General features: G+C 41.4%; 1 protein-coding gene and 1 long non-coding RNA gene across 3 annotated transcripts in view; one reads left to right on the top strand and one right to left on the bottom strand.

The window, feature by feature from the left end:
* Positions 1 to 3,879: 3,879 nt before the first annotated feature.
* The window catches only part of LOC137432699 (uncharacterized), a 68,606-nt gene continuing 47,246 nt past the window's right edge, over positions 3,880 to 25,239 (top strand). The window contains exons 1-2 of the long non-coding RNA XR_010985553.2: positions 3,880 to 4,026; positions 11,693 to 11,781. This is a non-coding gene — a long non-coding RNA (uncharacterized LOC137432699). The remainder of the gene's footprint in view (positions 4,027 to 11,692; positions 11,782 to 25,239) is intronic.
* SAMD8 (sterile alpha motif domain containing 8) overlaps positions 20,734 to 25,239 on the bottom strand; it is a 50,869-nt gene continuing 46,363 nt past the window's right edge. For both annotated transcript variants that reach the window (XM_068124817.2, XM_068124815.1), the window contains exon 8: positions 20,734 to 23,794. In XM_068124817.2, coding sequence (XP_067980918.1) covers positions 23,445 to 23,794 — 350 coding nt within the window. In that variant the 3' untranslated portion in view covers positions 20,734 to 23,444. The remainder of the gene's footprint in view (positions 23,795 to 25,239) is intronic.

The raw sequence follows: 25,239 nt of genomic DNA, 5'->3' as shown, positions 1-25,239 counted from the left end.
ACTGTGTCTTCTGGTTCTTCCATCCTTCTGTCTTTATTTTATTATCCTTCCTTTTCCTTGGTTTCTTTGATTGTGTACATATTAGTAATAAATTATATTTGTATTTCCTACCTTTGTTCTTCTTCTTCATGCCCGTCCGGTCGCTTTAGTGATTTCCCATTGGACACCTGTGGCACGATTTGGCCAACGAATAGGAATCGGGTCTAGTTCTTGTTAATGGTTCGTGCCGCGGTTGCTAAACCGCTCGGCAATTAATATCTGTCTGCGGTCGCGAACGAGGTTGCGCACCTGCCTCTCCGGAGGGAGCTTGTACAACTTCAGGACTCACGTCAGGTCAGTCATAGACGAGGGGATTAATTCCCCCTCGATAAGGGGAAGAGAGGCCGATGTAGAGATCCGCAACAATATATATATATATATATATATATATATATATATATATATATATATATATATATATATATATATACATATATATATATATATATATATACATATACATATATATATATATATATATACATATATATATACATATATATACATATACATGTTTAAACTAGTAAAAAGCCTGTCAAAAGTGATGGGTTGGACCAGTTTATTTGACGGTGCAGCCTCATGAGAATGCCAAAGGCTGAAGCCTTGGCCTCGTGTGAGCGCAAGGTGTTTATATCTTATTTATTTACCAGACAACCTACAGATGTAACTAAACACTCGTTTTACTCTGCACACGTTGCACATCACATGCAGTGAATTTCACTTCCCTGTGCTTTGTATTTATTGTTATTTTTTAAAACGCATCTGTACACCACCATTGAGGCTCGGTTTGCAAGCCACCGTCTACAATTCCAATAGAAGAGACGTATAATTACTCATTTATGGAAAATGTTTTTCGACTGTTTTATCCTCAAAAATAGACCGTAGTGAACACGCATTCGTGTTAAAAGATTGGCCTTTAAAACCCGACTCAAATTGTGCTTATGAAGGGGGACAGACATCTGTACAAACACACAAACTGACATTTTGTTTTAAATGTTAGATGAAAATCTTCATGCTCTGAAGCTTTCCAATACCTAACTAAGTGAAGCCGAAAATAAAGTACGTAAAACCTGGCTGTCCAAGTGGATAATTTAAAGTGTAACTAATAATTAATTATCAGGTTTGGTGAGCAGTTTCAATTTCGACACATTCTTTAAACGAAATTCAAACTTGTACACGAGCCTCAGATCAATGTGAAATAAAAAACCCTCAATGGCAACAATGATTTTGACAAACCAAACAAGATACATACATATGGTAAACACAAGCGAACACGTGAATGCTGGAAGTTGTACGAAAGAACAGGTGCATGGCTGCCAAGCGTGCTACCTGCATCGGCGCCTTCTGATCAGTTTATGACAACAAAGAAGTGTGGCAGCCATTATACAAGCCACCTCCCACTTTCTCTCATTTTCTGTTATACCAAACCATGACTCCCTCGTTATTCCACCTCGAAGACGTGTTGACCCCTGGCACACACGCAGGCAAAATGATGGGTTGTGGCACTGCGAGGGAGGAAGAGTCATCGCTAGGGTCAACAAGGAGGATCCGTGAGGATTGGGTAAAAAGCAGCTGAAACTAACAATGAGGGGCCGTTGACTCAGTCCTCACTTGCCCTAACAGTTCCTTTGTGGTGTTACTCCTCATGTATGATGATGTAGCCTCAAGCCATTTTGGGGCAATATCATTTTCATGACTAGACATTTAAAACGGCGCCCGGACATCATCGAGGACTTCAACACAAAACTTATCGGTTTTTGTGTGTGAGTCAAGCAACTAACTCTGCGACCTTTCAGCTGCTGTTTTGGGTTAAAAAAAATTGTATCAATAATTGCATGTCTGGCTGACATACCGAGTTCACTGATGACAGTGATTTCTAAAACAATTCTGAACATGCACGCATGCAAGTGGAAAAAAATTTACACCAGAAAAGGAAAAGAAAATGAAAAGAGTCCCCACAGTCTGAATTTACAAGTTCAAAAAAAGTCAGGACGCGCCAAAGGGTTTCGTGACGAAACAAAATAGCAATGTATGTGAAAGGAACATCTGCTGTGATTGTTGTGAGCATTCCAGGAAAGCTCATTGTCAGTGTTTTGGCCACCACTTGTGGTGCAAGCCAAGGGAGGTGTAATCAAAATAATGGGAATAGGGTAGAGGAGGTATACAGTATTGGGGAAAAGATAATCAATCAGGCAATGAAATAATTTTTCAATTCAGATTGTCTTATTAAATGCTAAATTCTTCTGAAATATGCGAACCTTCCGAAAGAATTAAATTTTGACCAAACAAACTATGACAATATTTTTGGAATAAAAAAGACAAAATACAGTATTGGAGCCACCAGAATGAACCCAGGTCAGCAAAAATGGAGTCACTGGGAGGAACCTGGATATGATTCGGGTTTTGGCTGCTATTCCTCTATCCCTAAACCCATCCAGGTACAGAAGGTGAGCCTTACAAAAATACTTTGCAAGAGTGGGCACATAGAAAAAAAAACTGAGAAATAAAGAAAACTAGAGCAATATGCGACTGCGTCGCCAATATGCCTCCGCATAGTCCCTGCCCGTGGCAACGGGTAGATGACCTCGTTGATTGTCCTAAAAATAAACAAGTTTGATTTAAATCCATTCAGCTGTTCTCAAGTATCACATTTTTACCAGACATGACAGGTTTCACATCGATCGGGGAAGTGGCTTCGGAGAAGGGATGTTTTTAGATATCGGCTTTCAAGATAATATGGCTGCCAAATCACGTGACATATGACATAAAAAATTATGTATCAATATCATGCTTTTGTTCCCCATTGGGAGTACTTCACAATGTGCCAAGTTTCAAATTTTTCCATTCAGCAGTTTCTGAGAAATAATTTTTTAATTAATTGCGTTTAATCCAAGATGGCTGCCATACCAATTCAAGATGTCGGGAAAAACGAGGTTTAGCCCGTACGGTCAGACGGACAGACAACCCGAAAACATAATGCCTCCGGATACCTTTGGGGGCGGAGGCATAAAAAATAGGGAAGAAAGAAATTAAGAAGAAAAGACACAAAAACATAGACCAAACACATGCGCACACACCTTAGACCTTTAACATGTTTATTCGTTGATCCAGGAATACCTTTAATTAATCCAGCTGTGAAAGTGGTTCAGGTGAACTTGTACAGGCTAACCATTAATATGGATGTCGATAATAAATAACTACTAGTTTTTCAAAAGAAGCAAAGATGAAAAGCAAAATTTTTAGATATAATCTGCATTATTAACTAATTAATGGACAGCTTTAATCTATGTGATGGGAATAAGAATGTTTCCATAATAGACAAAAGTCTCCTTTTGAGGTATGGTTGCAGAAATCCCCAACACACTATTTACACTATGACGTTGTTGGGCAAATTCTTGCATCATGCCGTCCAATTGCTGTCAAAAACAAAAAAAAAGTAGGCCTATTCACCAATTTTTTTTAGATTCCAATTTAATAACAAAAACATGACTGTAAATCTGCTATATTTGAATATAAACACAATAAACACACCTGTCAGTGGATCTGTGGTTTCACTGGAGACTGTGAACAAACTTTTAAACATTGCATGCAACATGCAACTGAAAGTAATGCAATTGGCATGTTCATCTCGAATCATGATGATTAGGCCTATATATTCCCTTTTTATGAAAATCTATCCGATTAGAAAGGCTTGCGGAATGGGGGATGGAAGTGAAGCGTCAATGTTAACGTTGAAGGTTCGCCGCAACTGGGTGAGACGGAAGGAAATCGCAGAGAACAGGAGAAGCGACACGTGGGCACATTCCACACGTCACGGGTTGGCGAATGTGCGTGTGCCACTGAGCATGCAAGAAAAATGGAGCTCGTGATAGGGAAAGACTTGGGAGAGTTTGTGATACTCAGTTCGAGCATCTCCCAAGTGAATCCGAAGAAGGACAAACAGTCGGGGCAACTGGAGGAAAGGGAGAGCGATGCAGCTCAGAAAAGGTGGGCTCGTGGAGGCCTTTGCGCATGCGCGTGTTGTTGCGTGATTTGTCATGCATACCAGATCCTCGCGTGGCATTGTATGCGAAATAGAAAATTACTGTCCGTACCCCCTCCAAATGTTTAGGCAACACAAACCATATCTGCTGTGTACATATAAACATTGCCTCGAGCCAACATATCGGCCATCCGAATGCTTTCAAAATGAGTAGGCTATATCATTTGTTGGCGAAGTTTAAAAGAGGTTACATTTTTTGGGGGGAAAAAACACTTCTTTTTTTTTAATACATTTTTTCCGTCCGATTTACAGGTGACTTTTTCGACTTAAAAAGGAAATCAAATTAACCTTACTGGGTGCACTTATTTGCAAGGTTCGATTCTTGCTGTTGTAGAGGCAGCGGTCACAATATACGTAGTCATGTATGGTAATTGGTAGGGATCCATAAAGGTAGGGGTCCATCCATAATGGAATCACAAGTCTATTGTTTCTGGAAAGTTCCGCCAAGATGGGATACATCAGGTAACCAGTGAACTTTCCTTCGACCTTTCGAATCTGTGTTTGATTGCCAATACAAATATAATCTTTCGGACTCTTGTTGTGCAGTCAGGGTGTTCGTTACATCAATGAATGCACCGTTCCAGGGAGGTACGTGAAGCTGGGAACTCGTCCGCTAACATTATCAGGCAGACTTTAAAGCTCCCCTTTGGTGTACTTGGAAAGCCATCAGACACCTGGCAAAAATTCCAACCCCAATGTATGCGCCAAATTCATCCATAAATTCATCCGTCTCACTAAATGATCTTGCGATGTTGAAGATCATGAAATGGAATAAAGGTTAGAATTCAATTAAAGGAAAGTCACTCTTAAAGTTGACTTCTTCTGAACTAACCTCCAAATTTCAGCCTCAGACATGGTGCAGTTGTTTCTGGTCTCATTAACTAATCTGGTAACCTGCATACGCTACTCATTACTTGGCAAAATTTTTTTGGACAGGTATGTTTATCACTCCGGTTTGTGCGTTTGTTTGTCTGTCCACTCACTTATACTTGTCTACAGGTCACAATTTCAAACTCATCTTCACGAAACTTCACCAAACTGTAGAGTTGGTGGTCCGACAGAATCCTATTTATTTTTGAGGTCACAAGGTCAACATAGGCCAAAGGTCCACCACTTTTTTAGAAAATTCTTTAACCCTCAATTTTTATCCGATTGACTTGAAATTTGAATAGGATTTACATATCAGCTAAATGAATTCAACCACCAACTATTTTGGAGATCAACATAGGCCAAAAGGTCAACATAGGCCAAAGGTCAACAATTTCAAATTTCTAAAATACTCAATTTTCATCTGATTGACTTGAAATTTGATTAGGACTTACATATCAGCTTACTGAATTCAACCACCAATTATATTTTAAGTCAACATCGACCAAAAGGTCAACATAGGCCCGATTTCTAAAATTGTCAATTTTCATCCGAATAACTTAAAATTTGAAGACAGTTTGCATATCAGGTCACTGAATTCAACCACCAAATTATTTTTGAGGTCAAAAGGATGCTCTAACAAGTGCCATTTTCTACTTGGTTCTCTTTTGCCAAATGGAGCTCTTCGAGTGATTTTTCATTTGGATAACTATCAATGCCTGGACGCTCCTCTGGTGACCTCTTCTGGAGAAAGCGAACTCTTCCACATAATCTCATCGTGAAGCAGCCGGTAACTGGTCAAAAGAAAGTGCTTCAAAGCATCAAATGCAACAGGTCTGCAAGTCAGATCTATGCAAAGAATCATTAGCAACAAACCAGGAGCTCCATAGAGAAAGTGGCCGAGCACCCGGAGTAAGAAGTGTCTTCCTATATCACAACAAGTACAACTCACATCTTCCAATTATGATTGTAGTACAGGTTGTTGTGTTACAGGAAACGTTCAATTGCCTTTCGATTTCCAACAATGAATTGCAATTTGTTTGTATCTGGGAAGTACATATAATGGCAACTCATAATCATAAGACATATGTCATATCAACGAATGTTTCAATATCTGATGCAGTCCTCACAAAAACGAAGATAGCCCAAGTCTATTGTGCTCACTTCGGTGAAAGGTGATGCCGATGCCAGAAATATTTTTCTCCATGGAAAACAAAGCTCTGAGACTCGTATTACAAATGATGATGCATTGATAGATGAACTGCAAACAGCTGCACAAACAAGAACAATTGTCCCAGCACAACCACCATTCGAGGTACAATTGTTTGACGAGTCAAAACAGCGTTTACATGAGAAGGGAGAGCGAGATTTTATCAAAGCATCAACTCACAGCCCTCGGGTATTTTATTTACAGCTCACATATTTTTTTTACAACATAGACTACTTTCGAAATCACCAATCGTGCAGAGGTGCAAAGTGAGTAAAAGCGTTCACATCATTAGGACTCAAGCTGAGGTTTGTAACAAACTATACCTATAAAAGGCAACAGTGTCTCTGTCTCTGTCTCTCTCTCTCTCTATGCATGGCCACATTTTAAGTTACAAGCTCCAAACTCGAGGTACAAATACAACTTTGTGTGGGGGGTGACATAGGCTCTGTGGCTGCGGCCTCAGGCGGAGGTATGGGAGCCAGGGGGTGGGGGGGGGGGGGGGGGGGAGGCGGGGTCGTCACCTCGTGGTGCATTCTCCTATCTAAATGTATACCGTATAGCGCCACCTCGGGGTGTCAGGGGGTATTACAATTTCGTTTTTTACATGGGCAGCTCTGAGGTTAAATCACTCCGCGCACGGGTAAATTTATTACTCCTCGCATGGTTAAATCACTCCTCGCACGGCAAACAGGACGACTAATTGGTCCATCAGCGAAGCGACGGGTAGGTTCCGCTAATATGGAATAAAGAAAAAAACAGCCACAAAATAGTACCGTTAGAAAACAGAAGTTAAATCAAGTTAATATTTTCTTTCAAACAAAGAAAAAACCCTCCATGCACAGCCTCTATGTTCCATTCGTCACTAGACCAATTTGGCACACCCATGACGTGCAGCCCAAAATGGCTATAAACTTGGGGAAAAAAACCCCTTTCACATGGATAAGGTTTCGAGAAGCTACTCTATGACCCATACAAGATGTGTTGAAGCCCAAAGATGGCCAATTAATGGAAGGAACAATGCTACGATATCTTACAGGAAAGTTGGATGTCAAATTGGCTTCCATCAGAGTGCTATCAGAAGATTGGTCTCCAAAAACATCAGCAAACCAACGTTAATGTCCAATGTTAATGTCAGACCTCGATCTGGACGACCCAAGGTGACCTCTACCAGCGAAGATTCATCTCTGATCCAGCTTGTCAGACGTATTCCTTTTTCCACAAGCACAGTGTTGCAACATGAATGAATCTCCCTTGGAGGTTATCCCTAAGAACTGCTTTGAATCGGCTTTGTGCGCCAGATTACAAAGCCAGAAGACCGTTCCTCTTCTGGCCTCAAAACACAAAGCAGCCCGCTTGGCATGGTGCCGGGCATGTTAACACTGGAATATCGCAAGCTGGAGGATGAGCCATTTGTAGGAGAGCCGATTCACCTGCATGCGACTGATGGGAGATCTCAGGTTGGGCGGAAACCTAATGCGGCCTATAGACCGAATAATATTTTGGAATCCGTCCCATTTGGTGGCAGATCCATTATGACATATGGCTGCCTGTTTAGATTGTAAAATTCACCTTGTCACGATATAGGATAAGTGATGTAAAAGTACCGTAAATATATTTTGGATGGTGTTGTTGTTGTTGTTGTTCCACATTTTGAAAACCACTTCTCAGAAGACCTGTATTAATGGATGACATTGCCAGACACTATACCGTTCTCATGCAGTTACCAACTTCTTGCAAAACAATGGCATGACCACATGGCCATGGCCAGCAAGGAGTTAGATCAACATACAATAGAGCCCTTTTGGGACATTCTTGGGTGCAGAATCTGTTTATAAATAATGGAGCAAATGTATATTTGTATGTATGCGTGTGTGTGTGTGTGTGTGTGATATATGTATGTGTGTGTATGTATGCATATGTAAGTATGTATGCATGTGTGATGTATGTATGTATGTATTTGTGTGTATGTATGCATGTGTATGCTATGTATGCATGTATGTATGTGTATGCTATGTATGTGTGTATGTGTGTACGATGTATGTGTGTGTGTATGTATGTATGTGTATGATTTATGTATGTGTGTGTATAATGTATGTATGTGTGTGTATAATGTATTGTAACGGTTTTGAGAAGTGTAACGAATTTGAGAAGTGTAACGGTTTTTGAGAAGTGTAACAATTTTGGAGAAAGTGTAACGAATGTGAAAAGTATGGTTTTGTTGTGTGTAACACCCTCGTAATGTAAATAATGGTCGCAGCCGTCCTCCTAGTTAATTCCATGAAGCTTACACACAGGCCACGATATATCTTTTTAAAATAGTTTATTTCCTTATTCTCTGTAGGCTAAATATGTGTTTCCCACTAGATTGACTCTGCATTGTATCAAACGAAATAAGCGTAGGCCCTTTCAATTTCCCCAATCATCTCCGCTCTCCAAAGTTCCTTTCAAAAGCGGTGCGAGTGGTGTTCAATCCCGCAAGCCGCCATTGGCCATGTGCTCATCTCGGAGAAGAGGGGGGTAGGAGCCGCCAACTCACAGGCGTGGCACGTCGTCATGATCAAAAGAGGAATCGGACAGCCCTAACAGCCAACCAGCACCGCGGTTAGCGACCCGGTAGGCGTGCCCTCGCAGCCGGCGGCTTGATTCCGCCCGGAGTAATAAAAGCGACTGGAAGGGACTGCTTCGGAGATGACATGAGAGAGGACATGAGAGATGAGCTGTGAGCTGTGAGCTGTGAGATGAGAGACGCTCCAAACCAAAAAGGAGAGATACTTGGAGAGGAAACAAGCTTTGAAGAGACGCGCTGAGAGGAGGGAGACGGCTCCACCAGAAGGAGAGGAGCAGGTGTGACCGAGCCAGCGCGTGACGTCTACAGCATCAGCAGCGTCGACGCGACCGAGGGTTTTCCCGCCAAAAACGCGAAGAATTGAGAGCTGCTACCTCCAGCCCTGCCGGTTGCAAGGACCTGACCCTGCCTCCCTCTCCAGCAACCCACCTCCGCCAATCCTGCCTGCAATTTCCCCCGTGTAAGTGTGAACGTCGTCTGTCTTGAATGTTGTCCTGGGGTTAAGTAAATTGAATAGTATAAGTTAACGATTCACTGTGTGACTGCTTCTTCCATCCATTGCTTGTAAATAATTTTGGTCGCTCCTTCTTTTTGCTTGTGTGTGTATAATAAATCTGTTCTTCCTCCGTACTCTGTCTTCTTCTCTTTTCCTTCTCTTTCGGTCGCTTTAGAGGTTTCCCGATTGAATATCTGTGGTGCGATCTGGTCAACGTTGGGGGAGTCGGGCCAATTGGGGATCCTGTAACGGTCGCGGTTGGACCATCCGCTCGGCCCATCATAACATCTAAACCGTGATCCGTAACAGTATGTATGTGTGTGTATGTATGTATGTATGTATGTATGTATGTATGTATGTTTGTATGTGTGATGTATGTATGTATGTATGTATGATGTATGTACAGTCACATGAAAAAGTAGGTACACCCCATGTAAAGTTTTGACTTTTTCAACATATTTCAGCATACAGCTATTTGATCTTCATTTCAACAATATTGATAGATAAAGGTGATATAATATAACAAATATGTATCATGAAACATTTACATTTTGTAGTTCATTGTATAATTTAAATAAACATAAATGCAAATTTTGCATGTGGAAAAAGTAAGTACACCCTTGGCTCTAATAGGTGGTATTTCCCCCTTTGGCAGAAACAACCTCAAGTAGGCGTTTCTTATAACTGTCTACCAGTCTCTGACATCGACTGGGAGAAATTTTTGCCCACTCCACCATGCATAATTCTTTCAGCTGTGCGATGTTTGAGGGGTTTCTTGCATGCACAGCTCGTTTCAAATCCCCCCACAACATCTTGATGGGATTTAGATCTGGGCTTTGTCTTGGCCATTCCAGAACCCTCCATTTCTTTCTTTACAGCCATTCCTTGGTGGATTTACTGGTATGTTTAGGGTCATTGTCATGTTGCAAGGTCCACCTTCGGTTGAGGTTCAACTTTCCGACAGATGGTATCACATTATCTTGAAGCACCCTCTGGTACAATGAAGAATTCATAGTGGATTCTATGATGGTGAGCTGCCCAGGCCCTGATGCAGCAAAGCTGCCCCAAACCATAATATTTCCACCACCATGCTTTACAGTTGGTATCAGGTTCTTGTGGTCAAATCTGGTACTGTGGCCAAATAGCTCTACCTTTGACTCATCTGTCCAGAGCACATTGTTCCAGACATGCTGGTCTTTGCCTAGGTGTTCACTGGCAAACTTTAGTCTTGCCCTGATGTTCTTTCTGGACAGCAAAGGTTTCCTCCTGGCACACCTCCCATGGAGATCAAATTTGTGCAGCCTCTTTCTAATGGTAGACTCGTGCACTTTGACATCAACAGTGGCAAGAGCTACCTGTAGGTCCCGTGATGACATTCTGGGGTCCTTAGAGACTTCTTTCAGCATCTTGCGATCTGCTCTCGGGCTGAACTTGCTGGGGCGGCCTGGCCTGAACAAGTTGGTAGTTGTTTGGAATCTTCTCCACTTGTAGATGATCTTCCGGACAGTCGAACGATTGATTTCAAATTGTTTGGAGATCTTTTGAAATCCCTTCCCAGACTCATAGGCATCTATAACTTTCTTTCTGAAGGCCTCAGAGAGCTCTTTTGATCTAGGCATGGTGACGCCGGACAATTCAACAACAAAGAGCAAACCAAACGAAATGTCTGAGGTTTAAATAAGACTGGTTCTTCCAAGATCCTCTCTAACGATGTTCTAATCATTTGCACCTGAGCTGGTGCACCTGATTCTAATTTTATGTATTTGAAGTAGTGATAAATGTCGGGGTGTACTTACTTTTTCCACATGCGAAATTTGCATTTATGTTTATTTAAATTATACAATGGACTACAAAATGTAAATGTTTCATGATATTTGTTATATTATATCACCTTTTCTATCAATATTGTTGAAATGAAGATCAAATAGCTATATGTTGAAATATGTTGAAAAAGTCAAAACTTTACATGGGGTGTACTTACTTTTTCACGTGACTGTATATGTATGAATGCATCAGCTACTCTTCTGAGAGTATTTGACTAAGGAAGCTGAAACTTCCAGGGATTAATGAGGGCATCCCGAAGTTGTGCATGATTCCATCACGTTTTGAAAAAAAACAAAAAACTGTTTTCAGCCATCTTGGCATTTTCTTCCTTTGGAGGGATGGTGGGTGCAATTGCAATTATCCAAGCTATATAACCACAATGCATCATATATGCACATAAGCAGTATGCATGTATTCACTTCATATATGTAACCTGGGCTAGTTTTATTTTCGGGAGGGATCAAGGGAGTGGTCTGTTGTCAATACACTGCCCAGATAAAGGGGTGAGACAGAAGAACGTTTTGCACGCTTGGAAGAAGAGGGTACTCTGCTATGATATTAATAATCATAAAGATAATAACCTGACCCCCTGGCAGCTTCCGTAGGGAGCAAGTACTTCTAATTAAGATAATGGACCCGCCTTTGCAGACTATGGCACAGTTGTAGGCTGCTTTGCACCAGGAAAGGCAGCAACTCCCTTTGGATATTCTCTGACGGCTTCTTCAGAGGATGAGAAGGTTTGTAGCAGTCATTCGTTATGATGGTGCTTACACACATTATTGACCTTTCAAGACATCCATTCCATTGTGACATCACTTTTTGGTGTAAAAGAGTGCCATTACAGACATCCTCATTTTGTGATTATAAAATCAGCAAAGCCTCTAGATTTGTCTCAAATCATTTAGTCATACATGCATACTTCACCAATGTATGGGTTTTTTTTGATAAACATTACAGTTTCTGAATGGTTTTTTTGGCTGTATCTATGATCCAGAAAAATGCAGAACTTTTGTGCTGAACGTTTTTCCATGTATATATTTAAGCACAGAATCAAACTGGAGATTGTACGATTAGACTAACAAGTGCAAAAATAAAAAGTAGGTGATGCCACTGCTCAATGCAATCTGTCGGATTACTAGATGGTATTCATGGAATACTTACCCTGCACAGTCTTGAGAAGGACTTGTTGCGAGCCAACCCTTCTGCTTTTTAAGTTTTTTTTTTACGGCGTAGCCCATAGGACAAAGCCATCGAGAACAGTGTTTGTCCGCCCCTATGTCCCCTCAAACGTATACCAATCAGAGCTGAGGATCTGGTCACATGACAGGGTGATGTGATTACATCTGATGTCATTACGGCGGTATGGCAGCTGACTCCGCACACCGCCATTTTAATTCCAATTTCGTTCAGGCCGAACATAACGTCGAACCTATCATATATCACAATCGCCATGCTCTACCTCTACGTTTTTCCTTCAGTGTGAAACACAAACAAACCGATTGTTAAAATGACCATCAAATATCGAAAGCATAGGTGTTACAGGTCTTCCAACAATACGGTTCGTATAGGCCTTAGGCTTCATACCTCACCGTTGGACCGCTTCGGACAAATTAAGTCCTGGTTTCTTAATACAGTAGTGTATCGTTTCAGTAATCTATCTATAATTCCAGTAATCTCTGTACGTTTGTACGTTTGTACGTTTGTACGTCTGTACGTCTGTACGTTTGTCTGTGACCGCTGTTTCTCGACAACTACCGGTCCGATATACTTGAAACTTGCCAGGTATATTGCTGGGGACCCGAGGATGTGCCTTTTCAAGGTTTGAAATTAATCGGACAAGTACTTACCGAGCTATGGCGATTTAGCCGTTCGCCGTTCGCTTTGCCGTTGCGAATGGACCAAACCATTCATGTAAATAGAGGGGGGGGGGGGTTCTGTGGTCGTTCGCTTTGGCTTTGCGAATGGACCAAACCATTCATGTAAATAGAGGGGGGGGGTTCTGTGGTCGTTCGCTTTGGCTTTGCGAATGGACCAAACCATTCATGTAAATAGAGGGGGGGGGGGTTCTGTGGTCGTTGCGAATGGACCAAACCATTGTTTTTTTTTTGCAGTTTTTTTTTTTTTTGCAGTTTTTTTTTTTTTGCAAGGAACGGGCACCCACGTACGGGCACGTCCTAGCTTATATATAGTACGGGCATGCCCTAGTCTATCTATAATTCCAGTAATCTCTGTCTGTACGTTTGTCTGTGACCGCTGTTTCTCGACAACCACGGGTCCGATATACTTTTAACTTGCCAGGTATATTGCTGGGGACCCGAGGATGTGCCTTTTCAAGGTTTCATATTAATCGGACAATTACTTACCGAGCTATGTCCAAAAAACGATTCAACCAATCAGAGAGCAGCGAACGATCGCGTGTGCCGAACGTGGCGGGCACACTCTGCCTCGGATGGCACATTTGAGAGCGTATTCATTTATTTCACGTTTGCAAACTATGTTGGCGTTAAACTATGTTTTACAACTAATAAAAACGAATTTGCGATTCATTCGCTTTCCTGCGCGTTTGTGCACGCGATGGCGATTTCTTTACCAAACTCCGGAAGCCGTTCGCTTTGGACCAAACCATTGCATGTAAATAGAGGGGGGGGATTGTCACCACTCGCAAGCCGTTCGCTTTGGACCAAACCATTTCATGTAAATAGAGGGGGGGGGGGGATATAATTTTAGATATAGATATAGTACGGGCATGCCCTAGTCTATCTATAATTCCAGTAATCTCTGTACGTTTGTACGTTTGTCTGTGACCGCTGTTTCTCGACAACTACCGGTCCGATATACTTGAAACTTGCCAGGTATATTGCTGGGGACCCGAGGATGTGCCTTTTCAAGGTTTGAAATTAATCGGACAAGTACTTACCGAGCTATGGCGATTTAGCCGTTCGCCGTTCGCTTTGCCGTTGCGAATGGACCAAACCATTCATGTAAATAGAGGGGGGGGGGGGGTTCTGTGGTCGTTCGCTTTGGCTTTGCGAATGGACCAAACCATTCATGTAAATAGAGGGGGGGGGTTCTGTGGTCGTTCGCTTTGGCTTTGCGAATGGACCAAACCATTCATGTAAATAGAGGGGGGGGGGTTCTGTGGTCGTTGCGAATGGACCAAACCATTCACATCGAATCATCGAATCACATCGAATGGACCAAACCGTTCGCTTTGGACCAAACCATTGCATGTAAATAGAGGGGGGGGGGGTTCTGTGGTCGTTGCGAATGGACCAAACCATTTCATGTAAATAGAGGGGGGGGGGGATATAATTTTAGATATATATATAGTACGGGCATTGGCAAGGAACGGGCACCCACGTACGGGCAATGCCCTAGTAATAATAATAATAATAATAATAATAAAGTAAATATAACCACCACTTTAATCCCAATGTCGTGAATGGAAAGTTAATGGATTGAAGCGGTGTATGGTTCATGAGCTTATAAGCGGTGTAACCGCGGAAGTAAGGAAATAGCATCGGTTTTTTAAATAGTAATATAATTTTCATAATAATGACAACGTAACATCATTAAATAAATGTAATCGTAACATTAATCCCTTCGTAATGACTGCAAAGTTACTAAAGGTTAAAATATATTGTTACGGACCGCGGATAAGATGTTGGTTTTGCCGAGCGGAGGCCCCGCGGCCCTAACAGTTACCCCGACTAACCCGATTCCTGAACGTTGGCCGGATCGCGCCACAGATATTCAATAGGGAAAAGACTAAGGCGACACGGATGTGAAGAAGAAGAAGAAGACAAAAAGGTTGGAAATACGAATCTAATTTATTTACTATTTACAGGCTCAAAAAAACCAAGGAGAAGGAAAGATAAGAAAATAATATACAGAAGATATTAGAGACACAGTGCAAATTCCTTATACAAGCTTAATTAAATACCCAGGGACAGAACAAACAAAGACAGACTCACGCGGGGAATGATGATAGGACTGGCGGGAGGTGGATGGCTGGAGGGAGAGGAAGGTCCACCGGTACTGCAGCACGATCGGCGCGTTTGGCAGCCGCCGTTCCTTCGCGGCCCCGCTCAAAACTGCCGTCCAGGCCCCAAGCTGCTGTATCTGAAGCTGCTGTGGCTGCTGCTCCTGCTGCGTGGACGTCGCGTGCTTTGCCAGGACTCGTCTGTCTGGTCCAACCACACCACTGAACAACGTGCTTGCTTCTTGCCCAACTCTCTTGCTTGGTCCAACTTTGGCGAGCAAGGCGACGAATAGCAGGCTGTGTGCTTCCCTGGATCATCTCCTTAATGTTCTCTCTGGATGATCATTCTGGATGCTCCCTCTGGATGCTCTCTTTGGATGATCTCCCTAGTACCTTGCGCGCGCGCTTTTCATAGCGCCTCCGGCGATCAAGCCGCCGGCCTTTTGGACACGCCCATCGGTGTGCTCACCTCAGCCCTGGTTGGTCGCGCGACCCTCTGGCTCCGCCCTTGATGACGACGGGCGGGCACGGCCTTCTTCCCTGACCCGAGCACATGTTCAATGGTGGTTTTGGAGGGGATGTAATTGGCAATTGAGGCTTGGCAATGACGAAAGGGGAAATGGAGGTTTTGGGAATGGGAATGAAGAATGAAGGGAATCTACTCTATTTCACTTGGTGCAATGGAGTGTCATCTTAATGGGAGACAAGGCCTTACCCTAATACACATAATAAAGATATAACTATCAACCAGGGGGAAATCTATGATTGGCTGACGTGTATGCTTTATGGACTAATTATGGGACGCCCTTTGACCTTTACACAACACTGGAGGCAGGAGGGTCCAGAATCAAGCAATATTAATAAAACACACAATAAAAAAAATACAATCCTCATATCCACAACAATATCTTCTATATATTAAAGTAGCGGCAGTTTTGTGTCACGCTACGTCATTATGTCTATCTTCAACTAAAGTATCAAACAAACCCGGCTCGGCCGCCGTTAGATTTTCGGTCTTATTTTCCTTTGATCCAATATGGCTGCCAGACCACGTTACCAATGACATAATCTTTATCAAACCATATTTCCCACGGGTAGTTGATCAATTAGTTAAAGTTTCACATTGATCGGTTAAGCGGTTTCAGAGAAGATTTTCAAAGTTTTTTGCTTTGATCCAATATGGCTGTCAGACCACGTGACCGATGACATCATACATTTACATTCTCCAATATAATTGTTGCGCAGATCACATTCAAGAAATTTCAAACTGATCGGACTAAGCGTTGTACTTGCTGAATTATGATGTCATCATAAAGGCACCAATGTCGTCACCATTAACAACACTTATTCCCCATCGGGAGTACTTTAACAACTCGCTCTGCTCCTCAAAGAAGGATGGGACGGTCAAAGCACCTTCCCAGACAATCAACTTAAGTCAGGCTTTCAATCTTCGTCATCACTTCATATGCAGCATGCGACTCAGGTGTCTATGATACTAGGAGTGCCACTGTGCTGCTGACGCAGTGCCCCCTATAGGTGAGAGTAAAAGTTTGAAATTTAGATAGGGTGCCATCAATAACTCACCTGCTCTTTATGAAGGACATCATTGCTTAATTTACGCCCACCAATGCCAGGTGGATGGACAACCCAGTTTATCGTAGCCGAGAGGTATGCACTCTCACCTGTGCGATGTGTAGCCTGGGTTTGAATCTCAGCACTGGTGCTTCGCCTGCAGGATAAGTCAATGTGTGTGCTGTACCTTGGGAAGACGTTAAGCTGGAGGACGTTAAAGTTCCCACAGTGTATTTGATCCCGGTCCCGGTGTGTACCCCGGCTTAGAATAGGTACACCGTATCCCTGCGCATCGTAAGAGGCGACTAAGTGTTGGCGTCAGGAAGGGCATCCAGCCATAAAAACATTGCCTCAAACAGGGAACCATGATTGTCATGGGGCCCTCAAGGCTAACCCCCGCTCTAGCGGGGAAAATGGCCTTAAAACGATTATTCATATTCATTCAGTGCATTTGAAAAAGAGGAGGCACATTATGGCCGAACCATGAGCAAATTACAAATTCTTCCCACTTTCAGTGGAGTATTCTACCTCAGAATGGTGCTCTGCCTCGGTCTGATTGGTTCTAGCCCAGTCATGATGCCGCAGAGCTCTGTGAAGAGTATCAGAGTCAAATCATTATTCCAAGTGACAAACTAATTCACAACTTTTCGACAAAACATGCGAGAGAAGAGGAAATAAATTACATGTTTAATCGTTTTAGAAAATATTAAACAGCTGTTATTTATATTTTAAAACTACTTGTAAGAAACTGAATTCACTTTAATTAAGATAAGTTTGAGCAAAAAAATGTGGTGCGAGTAGAAAACCGTAATCAGAATTTATTCCAGTAATTCCATCCAAAAAAATCATATTGTTAGAAAATCTCAAACAATTCTCCTTTTTTTTTTTCTTTTTTTTTTCTTTTTAAATTTTTTAAATTTTTTTTTTTTTTTTTTTTTTTTTTTTTTTTACTGTTAGGCTTTTTCAATAACATAGTGCAACAACATGCCCCACCAAATTGCGTGCTTACCAGGGGCTTGGTCGCTATTGTAAAGTGGCGGGGGACATTTTCTGGGAAAATTATTTTGAAGTGGCTATGAAGAAGATTTTTTTTTTGGTCATATTCATGAATTTGATATAATCGCATAAATAGTCACAAATTTGAAATCTGATATCAAACTTCAAAATGAATTGATATATCAGGAAGACTTCCTACGTAGGAATGCCACACAATTCCTCAAAAAACAAAATCTACCAAGATACAAAGTTGTAAACCTATGAAAGTACCTACCAATCCAGTACATTGTCTGTGGAGGATTTCACATCAAATAACACTCATTAACCCTTTGTGTGCTGCATGTTTTTTCCTTTTCCTTTTTTCAAAATTTTCATTTAAAAATTACTTTTGTTGTTAAAAAAAAAAAAATTCATCTTGTGACAAATCTGCGACAGTAGCACACAAAAGGTTAAACGTTTGGACATCATGGCTGAACTACAAAATTGACAGAACAAAAATAGCCCGTTTGTAATTATTTTCAGACATTAACTCAAAATTGGGTTAAGCTCAGTACTTTGTTCAAACGCGAATCTACTGCATTCTACAGTGGGAAGGGTCCATGACACCTCAAATTTTTCATAACTTGAAAGGATTCCACGCAAAGTAGGTGTAATTGCCTATTTACACATTGGGCAATGAAGTGTCAAGAGGGGTGGGCAGGACAACGACTGTCAATCAGCCTGATGGGGGCGAGGCCACAAAACACATTTGACCGTATGTACTAATTAGAATGTTAGATCGTCTAGAAAGTATGCACAGTGCGGTAACTTTACAATGCGAGTACATCTATAAAGTATGTACAGTACTGTACCATTACAATGCGAGTACTGTACATCTATAAAGTATGTACAATGCTGTACCATTGCAATGTGAGTACGTCTATAAAGTATGTACAGTGCTGTACCATTGCAATATGAGTACGTCTATAAAGTATGTACAGTGCTGAACCATTGCAATGCGAGTACGTCTATAAAGTATGTACAATGCTGTACCATTGCAATGTGAGTACGTCTATAAAGTACATACAGTGCTGTTACTTTACAATGTGAGTACGTCTATAAAGTATGTACAGTGCTGTACCATTGCAATGCGAGTACATCTATAAAGTATGTACAATGCTGTACCATTGCAATGTGAGTACGTCTACAAAGTATGTACAGTGCTGTACCATTGCAATGTGAATACGTCTATAAAGTATGTACAGTGCTGTACCATTGCAATGCGAGTACATCTATAAAGTATGTACAGTGCTGTTACTTTACAATGTGAGTACGTCTATAAAGTATGTACAATGCTGTACCATTGCAATGCGAGTACATCTATAAAGTAGGTACAATGCTGTACCATTGCAATGTGAGTACGTCTATAAAGTATGTACAGTGCTGTACCATTGCAATGCGAGTACATCTATAAAGTATGTACAGTGCTGTACCATTGCAATGTGAGTACGTCTATAAAGTATGTACAGTGCTGTACCATTGCAATGTGAATACGTCTATAAAGTATGTACAGTGCTGTACCATTGCAATGCGAGTACATCTATAAAGTATGTACAGTGCTGTTACTTTACAATGTGAGTACGTCTATAAAGTTTGGACTACAACATTTATAAACTCGAATGGAACTTGTAAACTAGAGAAAATACATACCTCAGCCAGGGTGAACAGTTTACGTTTTGTATCCCTCTGATAGGTCAGACCTGGATCTGCAACTTACCCAAAATCTAATCGCTTGTTCTTGTTGCCTAACCTGCTCCATCAAGTTTTGTCATAAGTCGTCCACAACTTTTTGAAATACCATCCTATATATCGTTTTTGGCCCTATCACTCAATGGTGAAGAATCACTTAGAAATTTTTTTTGAACTCTTGTATCTGGATCTGGATCTTTACGAATATTGAATCAATCCTGGCTCAGTTAGCACTTTCTCCAATGTAACAACAACTAAATAAATTTTTCTTGCCTAACAATTTCACAATGGGTGAGCAAAGAGGCTCCTTCGGAAGAAAACATGAAGGAACATATAGTTACACTGCACTGCAGCAGGAATGTCTACCTGCATCACACTTTCAGTAATCACTAATCACGTGATACATTTTAGCGCATGCGTACACCGCATGCGTACACCGTGCACTCCGTGCTTCAACCAATTAAATTCAGCACGACATGCACGAGCCTACACGGCTCTCTGTTATTAAATAATGCCCACCAGCGCAGTGTCGATTAAAGAGATAACTTATTTGGGGAAAGTTAGTATTGATTTATCTTACTACAATTCACCAAATGTCTGTCTGTCCGTTCCCAGGTACAGCTAAAACGGCTGAACCGATCGCAACGAAATTTTGGGTGGGTAATCCTGTGACTCCCTGGAGTAAAATAGGCTATATTGTTTTTCCAATTTTTCCAATTTTCCCAAACACGATGGAATAACATTTACCGATATGAACAGTGATGTGGCTTTTATTGAAATTCTACAAATACTGTTTAGGTTTTGATGATTTGTGTGTGATATGATTCAACGGATGTTTATATAAATCGTTTAGAATAAACAAGGCCTTCAATTTCTGATATTTCGCCTTTTCATTTGGGCCTCCCAATTGAAGCCCTGTCCGTAGGGCGGGTACCGTTGCTAGTACAATAGTACATATAATTAGAGGATGTATTTGAAGAACGTCTCGCATCCGAGCCTGCGTGGATTGTACAGAGTAAAGCATTTTATGTAAATTAGAGAAATGTATATATTTATATATGTATATATTTATAATCGGGAAAAAATTATGAATTAATCAATAAATGAGTAATCGATTAATTATTAAATCAAAAATATCCTTTACAGCCACATCACTTGGTCACTGTCGTGCAAAAATTTCAGCTTCCTAGCTCAAAGGATGGCTGAGATATCGCCCGGACAAACAAACAAGAAACCTGAGTGAAAACTGAGTTCCCAGCAATGACGTCATGCAGCGCCTGGAGATGGCATAGGAAAGGAGCGATGTACAACAAAACTGAACAACAATTGATGGCAAAGGAGAAAATGTGAAACAGTTTCCTATGGAAGCAGGTCTCTCGATGAAGAGAAGGAAAGGTGCCAGAGAGCGGTGGAGATTGTCTGATCCATTGTGTTTATTTTAAGGTGTTCTTTTACAGCAAATAGAGCCCTATAAACGTTATTTTAAAAGTGCCCACATTATGGCATCAATTGGCATGACATGACAAATATTCAATGGGCAGGTTCGAGCATGAAAGGGCTCTGCATCCCACCATGATTTGGCCTTTACTTCACTTAGACTCCAGGGGGTGGGGGGTCGGGGGGGAGTGGGGTGGGGAGGGGGAAAGATCAGGGTGGGACCTATACTCCGGGGCCTTTACTTCACCTAGACTCCGGGGGAGGGCAAGGAAGGGGAGGTGGGAGAATAATTCATAATTGGCAGCTAAGGGAGACCCCAATGCTCTGTAATTATTACAACATTTAGTGTTCAAAACTATGAATAGAATGTGTTAATTTGATTTAAAATTCGGAAAGCCGGGTCTTTCACGAGGCTAAAACAATCCTGAAGTGGGTTAAACCCTCAACGTGAATTTTAAAATGTTCCAATTCAATATCTTGAATACAAGATTCTCATTATCCCGAGTACAATTCTGATAATCTCGTAATTAAGCATGCACTTTCAGGAAAGAACATCACCAGTCGATACGTTCAGTATTGCAGAATAATGTCTTTTTTTCCAATCAATTCATCGTATACTGTATAACAATAAAATAAACAACATGGTCAAGTTTAAGCCCCTTCGGATTGTTAGCGGAATCTAATAATACTGCAAGATACTTTGAGAATACTTAAACAAAGTAAAACTCAACGTGTGGCCCTGACTGGGTTTCTCTCATCTCCCCTTCCTGTTCAGGTTGGAGTTTCCCAAGGCAGTGTTCTGGGCCCTGTGCTTTTTCTGGTCTTCATCAATGATCTCTCCGACTCTCTTGAAAATCCTCTCTATCTTTTTGCTGATGACTCCACACTCTGCCGCTCCATTCCTCGTTCCTCAGATCGGCAGTCTGTAGCCTCCCCACTCTCTGCAGACCTGGACAAAATCACAGACTGGGCAAACAAGTGGAACATGTCTTTCAATCCTGACAAATCTCATACTCTTACTATGTCTCTCCGAAAAGATCGACTGGACAACCCTCCCATCTACTTTCTCATCAATCCTCTCCAAGAAGTTCTGTCACTCAAGCTTTTGGGTCTCACTATCTGCCATGTTCTTTCCTGGGAAAACCACATTTCCAAGCTGGCCTCCAAAGCCAGTCGCCGACTGGGCATCCTCCGTCATGCGAGGTCCTTCCTTGGCACACCTGAGCTCCTCACCACATACAAGGCTTTCATCCACAGCTCAATGGAATACTGTTCTCCCCTCTGGGCTGGTGCTCCTGCCTCACACCTACCTCGTCTTCACGCTGTTGAAACCAAAGCTTTCAGAATCATTGGCATCTCCCACGATGAAGCTAACTCCGAGGGCCTTTCACTCACTCACGGCAGACAGGTAGGTGGTCTTTCTGTCTTCTACCGACTCCTTTCCAGCCTAGCTCCCCCTGCTCTATCTGTGCCCTGTCCTCCAAATATTCCTACAGGTCGCACAAGATCTGCCAGTAACCCTCTTCTGGTGAAACTGCCAAAATCAAGACTCTCTGCTCACCTTCACTCTTTCATTCCCCTTTTCTCCCACCTCTGGAACAAACTCCCACATTCTCTTCAATCCCACTCCTCCCTCCAGGTCTTGAAAACAGCTGTTCACCACCATCTATCTCCCTCCATCCAAAACCTTGATCTCTTCTACCCCCGTTAATTCACCCCAAATCCAATTTTTTTTTTGAAATACCACTTTTTTCTTTCCTAGAAGTTCCAGCAGTGTCCATGTGTTTTATACTTTCCCACTCCCCCCACCCCACCTTCCCATGCCTCCTCCCCCTAAGCCCTCTCCCTCCCACAGATCTTCCGTTGTCCCTGTTCTCTGCTGTTGTACTTGTGTGCTTCCTCCTCTCTCTCTCCCCATCTTGTCTCCCGCTCCCGTTTTTTGTATGTTTTGTGTGTCCGTTTGCTGTTTTTTTGTGATTGATGTTAGCTCTTACACGAGCCTCGATCTTGTATACAAAAAAAAAAAAAAAGAGCTTGATCCAAACTACAAAGAAAGAACAAAGCAAAACCAGGGCTGGCAAAGTAAACATGAAAAAGAGGTACCGTAGGGCTTGAAAGGCCAAAAAAAACCCCAAAATGTATTTCTGGACATTTGATGTAATACCTGCATAATGTAAAACAAGCTACTACATGATGATGATGATGATAATGGCAACCACACAATGACTTTTGTAGCAGAACATAGATAACAACATGTTGTGAACCTTTCACTGCTTTATAACATGTAGTACATGCAATGCCAAGGTCGTAGCAGAATTTATAGTTTTCTCGGTAAAATTCCCTTGCAAAATCAGGAATTTTACCAGAAAGAACAATTGCTCAATTCTCATTAAATGTGCAATCAATAAATTTGTCGCACATGATAGTTTCACAAATGAACTAGAATACAAGTTCAATCTTAAAATAAAGAAGTTTATGGACATGTACATCCATGTGAACGAGCATTTAGGAAATTTATATACACATAAAATAGTGCACGGGTTCAACCAATTCAGCAGTGAATGACGATAAACAAACAAAAACAACGGTGGTGAATGGAAAACCATAGAGCATTTCTACAAAAACTGCAAATTGTTTGATGAAAACTAAAATTGATAACTTGAAGCATAAACTCGTTTGGAGAAATCAGTTGCTGAGTGTATGAAATGCCTGACGCAGCACTCGCGGTGGAGCTTTTGTAAACGGCCACTCAAAATGATTTGGCACATGGGTACTGACATTTCGCTCAAAAAACCAAAACAATGGAAACCAGACACGTACCCGGACGATTCTACCATGAGAAGCATCTTCACCTCTTAATTTCCCTACCCCAGATGCTGCAAGAGTATGATAGTAAAGGAACAACCTTGTACTGATATAAAATGCCAAAACCACATCAATGGAATAATGTTCATGTGCAGCGAGCACAAAAAACACTCCGAAGAGGTTGAGTACCCAGGATGCCGTGTGCAGCCAAACCCATGAGCGAGGCGTATCTGAGGAAAGGAATAGGGTGGAGATAAATAGCAGCAGCAGTATCAAAATACAGGGTTAAATGTGAAAAAGAAAACAGAAAATGAGCTTGAGTTTGAACAGTTGAAGATTTAATACTATTCATATTACAGGAAGTAAGTAATATTAAAAAAAATGTTTTTTAGAAAAGTCTAATTGCTCAATTGGTGGATATTTTAATGCAGCACAGCTACAAAGCAGAAAATATTTGACCTAATTTTATATATACCAGGCATGCCTACCTGTCACTTCACAGATGGGTTTAATAAAAAGGCAGCATGTTGAACTGCACAAACATATTGCATGTCTATCTGTGAATCTCAATTATTATTAGCTCACCTGGAACATAGTTCCAGGGAGCTTATGGGATGGCACGTCATCCGTCCGTCAGTCTGTCCATCCATCAGTCCGTCAGTCAGTCGGTTCATAAACAATTGCAACTTTTTCAAAACTGCTTGTGGGATTGTGACTAAACTTAACTAAAATGATATGTGGTATGTTGCAACGCAGGTTTGTTCACGGCATCACAAAAAAAATATCAATGAATAAAAATATATATATACAGTCACGTGAAAAATAAGTACACCCCATGTAAAGTTTTGACTTTTTCAACATATTTCAACATACAGCTATTTGATCTTCATTTCAACAATATCGATAGATAAAGGTGATATAATATAACAAATATCATGAAACATTTACATTTTGTAGTCCATTGTATGAGTTAAATAAACATAAATGCAAATTTCGCATGTGGAAAAAGTAAGTACACCCTTGGCTCTAATAGGTGGTATCTTTGGCAGAAACAACCTCAAGTAGGCGTTTCTTATAACTGTCTACCAGTCTCTGACATCGACTGGGAGAAATTTTTGCCCACTCCTCCATGCAGAATTCTTTCAGCTGGGCGATGTTTGAGGGGTTTCTTGCATGCACAGCTCGTTTCAAATCCCCCCACAACATCTCGATCCTCAAGCACCCTCTGGTACAATGAAGAATTCATAGTAGATTCTATGATGGTGAGCTACACATAGACAGGTCCATGCCAGGCAGAAATGGCGCCGTTTTCCAGTCAAGGTTTTCTCAGTGGATTTATATACTTTTGATCATACTCTGTCGAATAAGCTTGTGGGCCACCCTGAAATTTGCCTCAAATCCAAGATGGCGGCCAAAAATCCAAAATGGCCACCAGAATAGCTAAAATAGTATTTCTGAGAGTTGCTTTTACCCATAGATGATTTTTTTTCAACTGATTGTGGCCTGATTTACAACTGATTATTATGATAAAGAAAGATAACTCAGTCATAACTCAGCCATAAAAATTAACAATCGGTACTTTATTAACAAAATGGCCGCCGGGCAACTTCCGTATTACGGAAACTGCTATAACTTCAGTTCCGAGTGTGATATGATTATAATTTTGGTGTCCAGT

This window comes from Myxine glutinosa, chromosome 8 (assembly GCF_964187855.1).
Source record: "Myxine glutinosa chromosome 8, kmMyxGlut1.1, whole genome shotgun sequence".
Taxonomy (NCBI): domain Eukaryota; kingdom Metazoa; phylum Chordata; class Myxini; order Myxiniformes; family Myxinidae; genus Myxine; species Myxine glutinosa.
This window is presented reverse-complemented; position numbering and strand designations above follow the sequence as displayed.